Here is a 14,770-nt window from a genome sequence, read left to right on the forward strand (position 1 = left end):
AGAAATTTGTGCAAACCCCGTATCTTAACACTTCATATTTTCAACAATATACAAGCCTCTGAACATTACTTTTCTTAGTCTAAACTCGCAAAAAAAATTTCATTGCAAAGAAAATGAATTATTAAACACGAATCATTCTTATGATCGCTACATGGTGCTCTCATCATCATAAAAATATTAAAAAAATTAATAAGACGAATTATTCTAAGTAAATGGTCTATCTACATCAACCGCATTTATCAGATTAAAACATATAGTTGTTACTTTCACTGTTATTGAAAATAAACTCCCTTTCCCTGAACCTTGGTAAATAACAAACAAAAGCATATACTCCAGTGTATTATTCCATGGACTTGGATTCTAGTTTAGTGCCATCACCCTGGTCTTTTGGTAAATCCGTACTATCAATGGTATCTGAGTGTTGGATAGTGCTTGTATTTTCAACCATCATTTTCTGTTCAGCATCTTTACCATCCTCAATATGTTGTTCTCTGCCAGTCTTATTCTCATGTTCCTGTTGAATTTCATTATGAGAAAATTCTGGAAGAGCAGTTGCACTACCAAAGCTCTCCATTATCTTCATATCCTGTCCCCTCACACCTACTTCGATCAAATCTTCAACTTTGAGAGGATCATTTGATGATACTTGATTGGAATCTGCACTCTCCTCTCTCAGCTTTTGGTTTTCCACTAAATTTACTTCAATTGCTTTTCCTGTACCTTCAACAATATGAGGTTCAGAGGAGATGCCAATATTATCTTGCCTTGACACTTGTCCTTCAATTTCTTGCCTTGTCCCCACTTTCTCTTCTTTCTCTTTATCTGACTCGTTACCATCACCTGTTTGGAAAACACTAGGATCCTTATTTTCATTTTTGGCACCTGGGCTATCAGAAGTTGCTTCCTCTTCATCAGCCTCTTGACGCTCCCACTCTTCCATGTCTTTCATGTTCTCAAGAGATTCGGATTTGCGGTAGTCTTGAAATGTGGTATCCTGGGTGCTGATTTCGGAAGCAGGTGATTCAACAAGATCAGGTCTTTCTGCAGCTCCTTCCACTTTTGACTCGGTCCCTGCAGCATTCGCAGTGGCAGGAAAAGATTGGAAAGCATCCCAATCATCATCATCTTCATCCTCTTCCATGCTTTTACTATCATGTTGCATTACGGATGGTGTTGGAGATTCTTCTCTTGTAGTTACCTCTGTTGGTGCTAATGGATTGACTGATGGTAGAGGATCTTTCGGCATGGGTAACTTTATCTCAAATGGTGTCACAGGTTTTGTCTGTGTTGAGCTATGATCTTGTGTTACCGAAGCACGAATGACCTCCTGGAAGTAGAAAAGCAAAAAGTTAAATAGAGAGTTCATTGATAAGCATTGGCCAAGAACTATCTGAGGCATGCATAAGCAACCCAATAAGATAATATGCCAACTGTTTAACCAAATCTCTGCCCCAGTTATCAAACGATCTTAAAAATCAAACAAAGAATATCGACAGAATTTGATTCATGTAAAAGAAAATTCCAATTTGATACAACCCTCTCTGCAGCAAAGCAGAAGTTATTGGCCACACCATAATGCTTCAGAGAAGCACAGAATTTGCCAAATCAGGTAAACCCCAATGAAAAAGACAACTATTATGGTGTCATGTTATAAGCTGATGTAGGAAGTTTTCTTTTTGAGACCGTGGAACCTCTCCGATTTGGTATTGTTGGACCCAACCCCGTAGAGTAAATCCCAAACACTTAAAACACCTGCAAACCATTAGTGTCACTTTAAACTCAACATGTGCCAGTTGACTGCAAAACCAAGACCTCGTCTATGGCTGGTCCAGTGGTCCCAGATTCCTGTTCCCATTCCACTGGGCTACCCTGTTTGGGTTACTGTAGGGAGTCTTTAAGGGGCAGAATTGGACAAAATACGTAAACCAAAGGCACCAAAAAGACAATGTAAGGGAGTGCTTGTCATGAGCCACTGTACTGTATCTTCCATGTGATTATGCATGGTGATGATATATATATTTCCACGAGGATGAAAGAAAGTCTAATTACCAGATAAAAGACATAACGATTTATTAATCACAAAATATGTAGTCATCGATTTTAAGGTAGAACCAGGAGCTTTACGGTTATGGATAATAATCTGGACAATTATGATAATCAGGCTTCAGTTAAAGACATGGCAACTGCCCAACAAAATATGACAGTAAAATTAGCACCTCTCTTATGGTTTTTTCCTTTCACCTCAATGCAAAATGGATATTATATATCAGGAAGGAAAAAAGAAAAAGCACAGTGTGAGTGCGACCAGCATAATTTAACCACGCAAATGAAGAAATACAGCTAAAACAGCACCTGAAGTTGCTGCCTTTGAGTCACAGGCATTGATAACAGGGCATCTTTGAAGTGAAGTGCCGAGGATGGAATTTGAGCAAGCTGAGAAACGAGCCTTATGGCAGTACTCTTTATATCATTAACTTCCTGACATTGCCAAAATAACCATAGAAATATCAAAATAGTGAGCAAAAATAGATAAAAGAAGACAAGTTATGATTTCAGTTTCGACTTTTCAGGGCCTTCAGAAGATATTACCTGAGATAGATCATTTTCTGACACCGAGAAGACCATCAGAATGGCTTCCAGAAGTAGATTCATAAATCCTCTCTGACCTTCACTATCTTTTGGTTGTGTCTGCAGAAGTACTAAAAACCTCAAGCATTCACCAGCAACTGCTACAGATTCTTTACAAACAGGTTTCTGCCAACAGTACAACAAAGTAAGTCCTTCATAATCACTAAACATTGAGATTAACAGAAAGGGAATTTTGATAATTTCTAAGTGATGCAAATAATAAAATTACATAAACATTTATGCATTGCAGGCATAATAATGACATGTAATGATAACTTGATAACATGATTTCCTTCAAGTGAACAGCTGAGGAAAGGGACTAATTGAACTGAAAAGATAAAATTGGGAATAAGAATCTAAACGAACAAAATGATATAATCACCTTCAACATCATCTGCATTACTGTGAAAATATCCCCAACAAGTTCTCCATTAAAGAACATGAGGAAGCTATTGTCTTCAATATTTGTGCTTCTCTGCACCATGTTTTTAAGAACTTGTAACCCGATAGCTTGGACCTGTCAGAAAAAAATTTCATCAAATGTTTTCATGTGGTGATCAAAGGTAAATAAGCTTTCACAGGTCTTGCAGGATAGAATTCATTACCTGCATATTTGAATCAGTAATTACAGTTTGGATATATTTAGTGCAATTTCTAACAATACTAAGACAGATGGGGTTTCTGCCTTTGATGTCTCCTTGAAACTCAATTTCATGAGCTAGCTTGGCAAACGTTACGATATGTTCAAGACAGAATGCAAGCTTCATATGTAGTAATTTGCGTGACTCCAATCTTTTTTTCTCCAGCAGATGAATTCCCTTGATATTATCCTTGGTCAATCCATAAACTACTTTCAGACAAGTCCCAAAGAATGTTCTCAAATGGGGATCAGCATCTGAACCATGTTCAGGAGCACCTAGAATACAAAGTTCAATCAGCTCCCATCATGCGATTATTATGTAAACTTAAAATTACATGTCATGGGTTAAAAAGCAGCAAAAAACTCTTCTTTTATTTTTTACTATTTTTTTATCATAACTGATACTGTAATGTCTTCCAAAAACAATTGTATTTCTCGAGATGGAAATGGAACAACATTGCTGACTTGGGTTTGCCTGAAATATGTGCTAAATTTAAACTAATCACTGTTCACTATGATTCATTCTCTAGACTTACACGGATTGACATCACAAATATTGAAATATATGTGAGAAAGCGACAAAAAGTTGGCCTACTATTTCTTTATAAGATACATTTATTAATTATTATTCATTTCTGGTGTGGGACACTTTCAACTCCCGGCCATGCTTGGATTAAGCCTCAAATTAATTGACCATGGAGAATTATAAGTTGGCCCTTCCATATCGCTATCATTCAATATGTCCATTGCTGGGCTAAGTGTGCTAGGTTGAGAGGGCTGCGTGCCCTTATGTACTAACTAGGAAATTCGTTCATATTCTTATGAATTAAATAAATACTAGATGAGGAGAAAGATTCAGCTATTCTTATTAATAAAGCACTACCCAGGGAAATTAAAACTGAATAATGAACATAATCCATAATAGGTTCTCACCGTCAACAATTTCATTCAATAAGGGACTAGTAGACTTGACAAAATCAACAACTTTTGAAAAGCATAACTCAGTTGAAGCTTCTCTGATGCACTTGTAACCCATTAACATAAAAGCCAATGCCACCGACTTCAATTGCTTTGGCTTCTTAAGACATGCAATTCAATGAGAAGGAGAAAGTCATCACTTCATAAAGACCATGCTCAAGAGAAGATAACAGATTCATTATATTGATACTGAAAACCCACCTTCGATTCAAACCGCTTCACAAGTGTCTTTGCTGTAGTAAACAACGGAGATACCAACTCCTCCCAGTTTGGTTGTTCTTCTAAAATAAAATCAGTCCTGCACTCAGCCAAGGCAACACTAAGAACGCACTTCATAAAATAAATCTGTACTATAATAGCACCAATAGCATAGGTAAAGCATGTCACCTTCGAATAATTTTGAACATATAAGCCAAACAAAGATCCACAGCTAGATAAGAAAAATTTTCCATTTCAAAAAAATCTTCTGGGCAGTTCTGGAGAACCTGTAAAAGAAATTAAAGATTTAAAAGAATCCTCCACAAAAAAAGTTATTCGGTTCTGAATCATGCAAATACTCAAATACTTTCTAGACAGAACTAAAAGTCAGTACACAGCAGAATCTACATTGCAGTCCTCATAGAAAGTGTAACCAATCCAACAAGAACATGGAAATCGAAAATCTGTGACATTTATCTGTTTAACTGTGGATAAAATTTTCGCTGTTATATTGCAAAAGCAAATGGGTACAGTACATGGAATTGGTGGATACCGCACTTTCTGATACATCTCTAGAAATTTTCTTTAGCGGAAGCAGTTTCCCATTTACCAGTTCATGAAATTAGACACAGAGTATGATCTATTTATTGATAAATATTAAGTTAATTGGAATTTGAAGAATTACTTTCAACTAACACATTGCAATCACTAGATATTTCTTTTCTTTTCGCTCTTGTTATGTCTAATTTCATTGTGTCAAACAAGAGAGGACTATCCAAAGGACCAAAGCATTGCCCTCTCAAAATCTAATTTGACCATTTGTCTGCATCTTTAGTATCGTAGATTTGAAATAATTTGTCAAAGTCTAAATTTTTGTTGACATTAATATGGGAAAATTTTCCGCAAGAGGCCTTTAAAATTTCACTGAACCTATAGCTCCACAACTGTAAGCACTCTAAAACAAATTGGACTTGGTCATCAACTCAAAAAGGGAACTTCAAATATTTCAAAAGAGCTTCTAGATATTTACCTGAGATAAAATTGATAACACGAGACTATTCCATGAATGGTCCATGAAAATACAATACGAGAAAATCTGCGTTCATCAAGCAAGAGAAGACACCGTAAGATGAATAAAGATTCAAAACCATAGCCAAAGATATATAGCACATAGGAAAAGGCAGTCATCTTGGCATCAACAATCAATGTAACATCCCTCCTATTCAGTCTTAACTAAAGACATGGTAGAAGGAAAATATATCTAATGAGACCAAAAGCACAGAGGCTATCATATTTGCAGTTATTTGAAAAGCCATGCTAGAATTGACATGAACAGTGATCTATTATTATGCAAGAATAAGCATGGACCTCTATCATGCTCTCTGAAAGCAGAAGTCTGAGCAGCAAGCCAACAATATTTTTATTTAAAACTAAAAAATACATAGCAAGAAGGTTTAAAAACAAAACCACGACACAGTTTGACCAACAAATTTCATAAATAGTTACTTTAATATTGAGCAGTAAGCCGTGGAAAGACATAAATTATAAAGGGCAGAACTCTTCAGCTAGAAGAATTTATTAAAGATGAATGCCAAGGAGAAGAGATGGGAAGAGAAATAAAGGAAGACCAATGTGTCTCAAAACTAAAAATAACAGGGATTTGCACAGGTGGTCAACCCTGAATAAGGTTTAGATATCTCCAATGGTGGTCAAAATATTTTGAAGCAATTTCTATTGCATAGTTTATCATATTCAATCGGACAAGAGTCGCAAGGAAATGAAGCGAATTTAAGTTTCTTTAAAACTACCACAAGCAATATTCTCAATACATAACAATTGCTAAGCTGTTGAATTATACTCTTTTTTATGTTCTCTAAACTCTAAAAATCAAATAACAGAGATAATTTACACACCGAAAGAATCATCATTCATACGGGCTCCAAGAACAAAAAAATATAGATAGATTACTACCTCCAGCAATTCTCGGCAATTATCTACAGTGAGAAACCCGTGAGCGAAAAATTGTTTGCTTGAAAAAAACTGGAACACTGGTAACACTATTTCAAATAACTTCAAGCCTGGAGGATTTGTTTCTTCAATTGGGGAGTCACCACCAAATATAGCTTTAGCAGAGCCAAGTGGTATAATTTGCCTATTAAGGACAGGATGTTTGGCCTGGAACAGAACATGTAGAGAAAAGCCCCATAGAAACCGATAATCTTCAAACTCCAGTTCAACCATGCTGTATCCAGATATTAAACTAGTTTCTGATGTAACTTCAACACATGTTTTGGAGCATCCAATTACTGGAACTGCATCCAAAGCAAGTGCTTGCAAGATCACTGGCCATGCTGCATCTAAACTGGGGCACAACTTCGATGAAACTACAGGTGACTGGATTCCATCAAGGAATGGATTCCACTTCAAGAGAAAATAAAAAAAAATAAAAACTAATAAGAAAAGGCTCATGAACAACAGAAAGTTTACTTCTGTCAAATTAACAGATGCAGCATTAAAGAAAACAAGGGAGAGAGGTGGGGGAGTGGGGTGGGGAGGGAGAGGGAGACAACGAATGACATTTCATAAAGCTTACATTTTTCTTAGTATTCAAGCGCAAGCAAATATAACTGTAGTCCTTCAAAACAGAGATCCAGTACTTCCCCAGAATACTTGAACTTCTTGAAAATAGTGGTAATAGTGCAAGATACTCATCAGGAACCCCACTATGATGTCTCCTCAAGAAAGCATATGTGTAACATTTGAGAGACGCATGTGCAGCCAAAAGTCTTATCTTGATCTGTTACACAAGAAATCAACAATAAAGTTTTTAGACCAAAAAACACCAATTCAAACAGAAGAAGCTAACAAGATATTTTGCTACCTCCATAGTGAAAAAAGAAATTACCTTGCTTGTGACCCACTCGGCAAATGAAGGGTAATATAGATCCTTGAATTCATTTAGTGGACGAGAAATTAATGAAAATATACGTTTCACTGCAACTTGATCACCGCCAAGTATTCCACTTGTCATTATCTGAAAATGTAGCAGGTTATCCCTCTGCATCAATAAACAACAACCAATGCATACAGAATACATTCATATCAAACTCAGAACCTTTGTTGCCAAGTGCAGGCCCGCCTCCAGCAGAATAGGACCAGAGGACACATCTAATGCGGTACGAACAGCAGATATGAGTTGAGCCTACATATTATACAACATCGATTAATTAAAAAATATCCACTCTTGAAGATAACAATTGTTTAGCAGTGTATAACTTATATAGGAATCAGAAAAAACTTGCACTAAATCCATCAATTTACCTGGTATTGTTCAAGCAGAAGGTGCCCAGGAAGCTCAGGGTCAGCTACCGTTTCAAACTGTATTCCAATTTACACGGTAAACAGTTTTACAGTGAACATGGCCCAGGAAATCAAGTACAGAAGTGGATGAGAGCTATACCGCAACGAAAGTAACAGATACTTTCCACACAATAAATGCCACAAAACATAGAAAATCAATTGAACATAAAAAACACCATAGGAGAGCAATACTTGATTTAACAAGCAGCTTGCTAGTCTGAAACATAGTGGAAGCTTCAAGCCTAAATGCTCAAAATGTCCAGTTTGAGCAACGAATGGTTTTTCCCATTCAGTTATGAGTTAGAACTTTCACCCACTGATTAATTACAATTTAAGTTGCAGCACACACCGTAGCACAGATTTTAGGAGAATCTCATCCAGGAAGAAGTACGGAATTCAACTTGGGTGATTAACCAATGGAATATGATGAAGATTTAAGCTCAGAAGCACATCATGCTAGAACATTTCCATTGCTAGGGCTAGAAAGATATAGTACAACATGACTAAAATTTCCCGGCCCAGGTGAAAAATAGTAAAAAGTCAATACATTCGTACATGACCCTGAATTGGTGTAACTAAAAATTTCTTCCAGACGCTAGTTTTGGCCCCAGCTGCCTGTTCAAAGGCACAATTGAACATGGTGGTCCCTTTTTCAAGCCTTCAAAGTTCAAACTCAACTTACTAATCAGATTCAAGTGAGATGGAAAATTTAAAGCCACACACCTTTATTTTTCCAAACAGCAATGGAATTAGAAAACAAATATATGAGATCAAGCAAGGATCAGGGGGCGGCCAAGTTCAAGGGAGACCCATCCTTCTTCTAGTATAAGGAAATGTCTTATTTTTTGCGATCAGCAATAAAAATTTTTACAAAAAAGGAGCTTATGACCGAGCAGTAGCCAATTCCTTACACTTGCACAAGGTGTAAGTTTCAGTTCCTCTTTCTGTCAAAAAAAATTAAGAATATAACCCCATAAATAAGAGCAAGCATATTCTTACAAATAATTACAGTATTACTCCCTGGTGCTAACTAAGTTGTTCTTCCTGTTGCTTGCAGGCTTACTAACTACAACCTCCTCTACCTTTAAGACAAAGAAAACAAAAAAACTAAACTAAACTAGCACCAAAAAGGGTCATGTCCAGATAATTATCTACGGTTCTGAATGCTTAGTCTATTAATCTAGTCGATATCTGAAGTTCAGCACGTAGTGCTACTAACTACTAAGAAGGGCCGCAGCAGCAGTATGAGTGCTGCTAGGCTGCTAGCTATCAAATAGTCGCAAAAAGGATATGTTTGGGGTAGAATCCTAACAATGGATAATTTGCAAAGGAAAGGCATTTCTCTGGTGAATAGATGTTGCCTCTGTAAAGCAGACTTCGAATCTATTAGCCATCTTTTCTTGCACTGCCTGTGGTCTTCTAAAATTTGGGCAAATGTTCTGATGATGCTGGCCATTTCTTGGGTCTCTAGCTCTTCAGTGGATAAGGAATTACTGGCCTGGAAGGCTACAGGCAGGGACAAACAGCAAAGGAGCTTCATTCAATTGATTCCAATGTCTGTGATGTGGATGCTTTGGCTGGAAAGGCATAACAGAGCGTTCAACAAGAAGGAATCTTCCATAGACACTTTCTTAGTTAGTTGGTTTGGTTGCCCTAGGTTTTGGGGCTCTAATATTTCCCCCTTTTAATCTGTTTGGGCTGCACCCACTTGGTGCTTGAATAAAAAAATTTCCATTCAAAAAAAAAAAGGATAAGACATTTCCTCAAATTAGATCCCCGTACACAACAAAAAGAAATACACATGATAAATTATCTCTGCTAGCAATTCTCACACATGGTTACCTTGTCAACAATGGTACTTAGAAGTTCCACACCAATCGGCCTCATGTTTTCAAACTGGATGGTGCTTATCTACAAGAGATTCCATAAGAAATGATGTCAGTTTATGTTTCATAACTATGATATTATTTGGACTGGTACAGCTGTATAACTTCATATTCAGAACCTGATAGGCAACCGATATCAATTCTTGTAGATGGAGCACTAGCCAATCTCCAGATGGCTGGCCGTTAGAGGTTCTTTTCCTTGCTAGAGAGAGATCAAAGTGACCGGCATTGTTCCCCACGGCTGTAGGTAGATTACTCAAACACCTGAACAACAAATGACTAGGCTAAAACAATCTGATAACCATAAAATCAATCAACTTATCAAAAAAAAAAAAAAACAATAAGCTCAATCCTGATTATTTATGTTAAGATTAGTTACTTTGTCATTCAACCCAATAAGTTAACTTGTTGGGTTAGGACATTTCACGTCATTTATACATATTGACATATTCAAACACTCCTCGTCACGTGTGGGCTGGCAAGGCACATGTGCACAACAAATGAGGCCCAACACTAGGCTACTCTCACAAAGGCCTACACTTGGGGCAACAACAAATGGGGGTTTAAATTGTAGAAGCTACGATACCATACTAAGATTAGTTACTCTGGCATTCAACCGAATAAGTTAACTTGTTGGGTTGGCGCATTTCACATCATTTATACATATTCTAACAATTTGTAATGTGACTTCTGAATACTGAATACTACATGTCAAAAAGGGCTTAATCAATGTTGCTTAAGTTAATCTAGAGGAGTTGCAGAGCATCAAGCATAAAAAGCAGGCCTTCGAATTTGACATATAGCCGTTTCATCAGCTTCTTTTGTCACATTCTTGTGTATAATTCCAATGCTCCCCTCTGAATAACTTTGCATGGGACAACCATATCAGTGCTTGTGTAGATACTTCATACAGTAAAATATGATAAATTTGTCTATCACAATTCTCCTTACAGAAATGGATAATGCAGCTTCTACATTGATCCTACAGGTTATGTGTTATCACCTTGGAAGCCTTATGTCTTTCTAAATTCCAGCCCTAGGACATTATGGACTGGTAACATACTGATAGCCAAACTGTCAACGCTATGCTGTCAAATGACATCATATCATCATGATTTAGTGCAGTAAATTAGGGATTTCATATCACCCTAATTTAGGCTGTAAGTAGGGGATTGATATCTATGTCCTTTCCATGCATAGAAGATACTGTCATTATTTTGTGCATAAATTAGGGAGCCTTAGTAGCTATAGGTTGACTGATTGTAATCTATTTGAAGGGGAAGCCCCAATGAGGAGAATATTGACACAATCAACTCCCATGCACAAAGCTCCAGCATTGGAGATGGTCTCAGGCAAGAGCCATTGTGCTACGCAACAGGCCTTTGGTAGGTAAGTTGGTTTAGAGACTCTTGAGAATAGGTAATATGAAGGGAAAGAAAAGTGTATCCAAACTAGAAAAGTGCAGCGACACGGGTGCTGCCACGTACTCAGCAGCAAAAACTCTTGTTCGATATCTGAGATGCTTCTCTCTATTAGGTTTTACAATGGAGGATTGAAGTGCATAACCCTGGACTGGCATGCCCATAGAGGTAGAGACCATATTTTCATCATCTTCTCCAAAACTAGTGCTGCCGACTGGACCATTCGAAGGATCATTTTCTGAGTTACTAATTTCAGCATTTCTTCTTGATGACACAGCAAGCACCTGGAGGAAAAATTTTAAATAATTTATTCAAACATCAATTGCACTTCCATGGGAAATAAAAAACAATTTTCTTAATTAATGGCAACTTCTATATTTACATTGGCCAAAAGTGAACACCACCATAGAGCCTACTAGAATTGGCAGAATGTATCAGTTATCCAGAGATTCTTGGTGCTCTAAGTCAGGTTTCCACTATAGACCCATCCTCACTACTGGGGTGCAAAAGGGTTAAAATTCCTATTGCAAGGGAAAAGAAAGCTTTAAACCTCAGCCAAAAGGCATAAATACTCAAAACCCAGTCCAGACAAGCAAGCAAATCAAACCAGATCCTGAATAATAACAGAGAAAATGAACCATAATGTTGATATCAATACCCTTGACGCTGGAAATTGACAGTTATATTGTGAACTTTCTTTTCCAGGGTGTCAATTGTCAAACCTCTCGAAGGTTGGGCCTCAATGGACCCACCTAGCAGAGAATACTCCAAAAATTCTAACCATCAATATTAAAAGGTTGAAAGAAAGAGGGGCAAGGTTCTCACCATGTTACGACATATCAATATCCAATGTGAAGGACATAAAGGGCATGCTGCATAGAGCAATCGCATGATTGTGGTGCGTATGAGATTTCCAATCCTACAACAACAGCAGTTCAAAGCCTAATCATTCCAATAGAAAAGTAGCATACAATAAGTAATTTCTCTTAACACAAAAATATAAACAAACAAGCTGTTCAAAACACAAGTCAAAATCAATGCTGCAAGCTAGCTACCTAAAATTGTCCAATAGCATATCTAGACATCATTTAGAGTGAAACAAAAGAAAAGTTCTAACTGGAAAATGAGATGAACAAGAAAAGAACAGTTGAAAGTGAGAGAGGGAGAGAAGGGTATAGCAGTGTTGTAATGGCAGTTTTCTACCAAAACACAAGGTCTGCCTAAATTCATAATAAAACAAAAATTGGCATACTCTGAATCAGTTTCCTCATCCAGCATGTGGAATAAGTTATCTTCAATTTGTTCATCAACAATGGAAACCTGCAAATCATACTAACATAAGCACAAGGATATGACGCAATATGATGAGGCTTCGCTGGTTGTAAGATGTCGTAAGAGAGAAGAAAACACAAATTCCAGTTACTCACTGGGTCTTTTTCAATGAGATGCCGCATTGTGGAGACTGCAAGATGCCTTAACGTTGGCTGTTTTACGAAGAAGAAAAATTAATTTGGATTAGGAGAAGCAAGTGAAATGTATATTTGCTCAAAAAAACGGTGAAATGCATACTACTTCAACAATATCATAATGTATACAAAGAATACCTGTCTTGAGGACAGAGTAGAGAGAAGAGTTTGCACGTGGGAGTGCACAGAAACAGCTTGCGGGGCAAAAAGAACAAGTTGCTGTGCGAAACGGACACTCCTAACCAATTGGTATTCAAGGAGCAAAAACAATCAAAAACCAGTATTGTTGAAGAGAGCCCAAAAATCAAACAAATCAAAGCGACAAATGAACTGGTCATCATACTCGAGCATTGTTGCAGTTTCCTGTGATGAGCTTATCTCTGCAACAACTGCCTGCAACATAACAAGATGAGATTACGATATTTTTTCTCGTTTTCTTTGGTCATGCCCTACAATGTCTATGAGTCTAATCAAAACTTGACAAACAGTACGAGAAACTGCAAAAAAACACCTTGCAGCGTGAGAAGAAAATGCTGCCAGGGGCAAGCTCAGGACCAAGAACAGCTACAATTGCATTTACAAGGCGTCCTACTCCCTGCTGAAGGTCAACGAATCCATGCTCCTCGGACAAGAGAATGTCCATAACGAGGCCAAGTGTCGCCTGTTAATTGGCAAAGATTTAGTTGAGTACAAAACTACAATAGCAATTCCTGTGCATAAGGCTGCCATAGGGGACAAGGGGTTAGGGAGGTCAATATGTACGCAAAAATGCCTAATAAACAGGAACCTCCAATAACTTAATATCACGCGATACCTCATCAAAAACAGTTATGTTACTTCCAGTAACTGGTCTGTGTAAACATAATGAAGAGGAAACATAAATATGTCAATCAAAGTTTGAGATTGGTAATGAAAATCCATGCAGATTCAAAGAAATTTGGACATCAAGTAACAACTTCATGTTAAGCATGCATGTGGATCATGCCTAAATCAAAGCTCTGCTACAATTACAAAGCACCTCTTTTGCTTTGTGACAATTATCACATGTATGACTTCAAAAGGGGACGTTTTCTGCCAGTCCTGGTACACATTCAGAGATTCAATTTCCTAGAAAATGTGTCAACACACTGAAATGCCAGCATACAAGCGGTATAGTAATTGGTAAGGAAACACATGTACTCTCAGTATATATCGGCACCCATCTCGACCTCATGTAACAAAGTTTCCAAGCCACTGAAATACTTGGCATATTGAAAAGATCAAATTCTCACAAATAAAACAAGGAGTAAGCTGAGTAAAAGAACTGGGGTCAATAACGATCTGGCTTGACCAATAACATTAGGGGGAAAAAGACAGTAAAACAGAAACACAAAAAACAATTCTGAAGGCACTACAATGACCAAAATAGAGACATGGAAACAATTTTGAAGGCACTGCAATTGCCATAAACTGGAATACCTGAACATGAGACACATAAGAGAAGCCAGCAGATTCAATGGTCAAAAGCAGCCCATGCAGAGACCAAATCTGTAAACCAGTGATCGAGCTTTTAGCCAATGAAGATATTGAAGTCACAGTTGCAGGCACCAAACTTGACAATGCCATTCCTCCTGCACTGCAGGTAAAAGATAAAGATCAAATAGGATATAGTACTACAATATCACCAAATTCAAGGTCATGCATAATCACAGGTTTCATTTTGCAAATTATCTGTTACCTGTGTAAAAAGTAAGGAAACAACTAGACCATTATGCTGCAATTGGGACTCTAAACAAAGGAAGAGGCACTATACATACATATATTACCCTACATATCACTTTTCCATGAAATTAGTAAGACTTTATCATCACAACTGATCAAAGAAAACAAACAGAAACAATAATTATAAAACATAAGTTTGATGATTCACCTGCGATGAATACAGCCAAGTGCAAGGGCAAGAGACCCCGCATAACATGAATCTGTAGATCCAGTGAGGTCACCAAGCAGCAATCGAGTCTGTATAACATTGTAACCAAGAGAGAGATACAGAGGCATCATAGCCAATTAAAAAGTCAATATGAGAGTAATCTTAACAGACGTCAGAATGAAGTAAACTACACAATTTCAGCATTCTCAACGAGATACAAGCCATCGAATATCCATAATCACAATCATATACATTTTCTATATACACATCAAATTACATGACTA

The 14,770-nt window shown here is 37.3% G+C and overlaps 1 protein-coding gene across 4 annotated transcripts in view; it reads right to left on the reverse strand.

Annotated features, from left to right (window-relative positions):
• Positions 1 to 80: 80 nt before the first annotated feature.
• LOC120012740 (protein SWEETIE) overlaps positions 81 to 14,770 on the reverse strand; it is a 29,802-nt gene continuing 15,112 nt past the window's right edge. For 2 of the 4 annotated variants that reach the window (XM_038864206.1, XM_038864207.1), the window contains 25 exons: positions 14,487 to 14,575; positions 14,036 to 14,192; positions 13,089 to 13,238; positions 12,921 to 12,970; positions 12,716 to 12,815; positions 12,539 to 12,595; positions 12,364 to 12,431; positions 11,937 to 12,030; positions 11,178 to 11,395; positions 9,810 to 9,954; positions 9,647 to 9,715; positions 7,766 to 7,822; positions 7,560 to 7,646; positions 7,350 to 7,478; positions 7,038 to 7,241; positions 6,416 to 6,865; positions 5,475 to 5,540; positions 4,634 to 4,731; positions 4,448 to 4,544; positions 4,202 to 4,346; positions 3,234 to 3,544; positions 3,011 to 3,145; positions 2,590 to 2,754; positions 2,353 to 2,478; positions 81 to 1,327 (listed from right to left, as the gene is read on the reverse strand). In XM_038864206.1, coding sequence (XP_038720134.1) covers positions 341 to 1,327; positions 2,353 to 2,478; positions 2,590 to 2,754; positions 3,011 to 3,145; positions 3,234 to 3,544; positions 4,202 to 4,346; positions 4,448 to 4,544; positions 4,634 to 4,731; positions 5,475 to 5,540; positions 6,416 to 6,865; positions 7,038 to 7,241; positions 7,350 to 7,478; positions 7,560 to 7,646; positions 7,766 to 7,822; positions 9,647 to 9,715; positions 9,810 to 9,954; positions 11,178 to 11,395; positions 11,937 to 12,030; positions 12,364 to 12,431; positions 12,539 to 12,595; positions 12,716 to 12,815; positions 12,921 to 12,970; positions 13,089 to 13,238; positions 14,036 to 14,192; positions 14,487 to 14,575 — 4,254 coding nt within the window. In that variant the 3' untranslated portion in view covers positions 81 to 340. The remainder of the gene's footprint in view (positions 1,328 to 2,352; positions 2,479 to 2,589; positions 2,755 to 3,010; positions 3,146 to 3,233; positions 3,545 to 4,201; positions 4,347 to 4,447; positions 4,545 to 4,633; positions 4,732 to 5,474; positions 5,541 to 6,415; positions 6,866 to 7,037; positions 7,242 to 7,349; positions 7,479 to 7,559; positions 7,647 to 7,765; positions 7,823 to 9,646; positions 9,716 to 9,809; positions 9,955 to 11,177; positions 11,396 to 11,936; positions 12,031 to 12,363; positions 12,432 to 12,538; positions 12,596 to 12,715; positions 12,816 to 12,920; positions 12,971 to 13,088; positions 13,239 to 14,035; positions 14,193 to 14,486; positions 14,576 to 14,770) is intronic. The other 2 variants (XM_038864204.1, XM_038864205.1) reach the window with 2 other exon arrangements.

Source organism: Tripterygium wilfordii, chromosome 13 (genome assembly GCF_013401445.1).
Source record: "Tripterygium wilfordii isolate XIE 37 chromosome 13, ASM1340144v1, whole genome shotgun sequence".
Lineage (NCBI taxonomy): Eukaryota > Viridiplantae > Streptophyta > Magnoliopsida > Celastrales > Celastraceae > Tripterygium > Tripterygium wilfordii.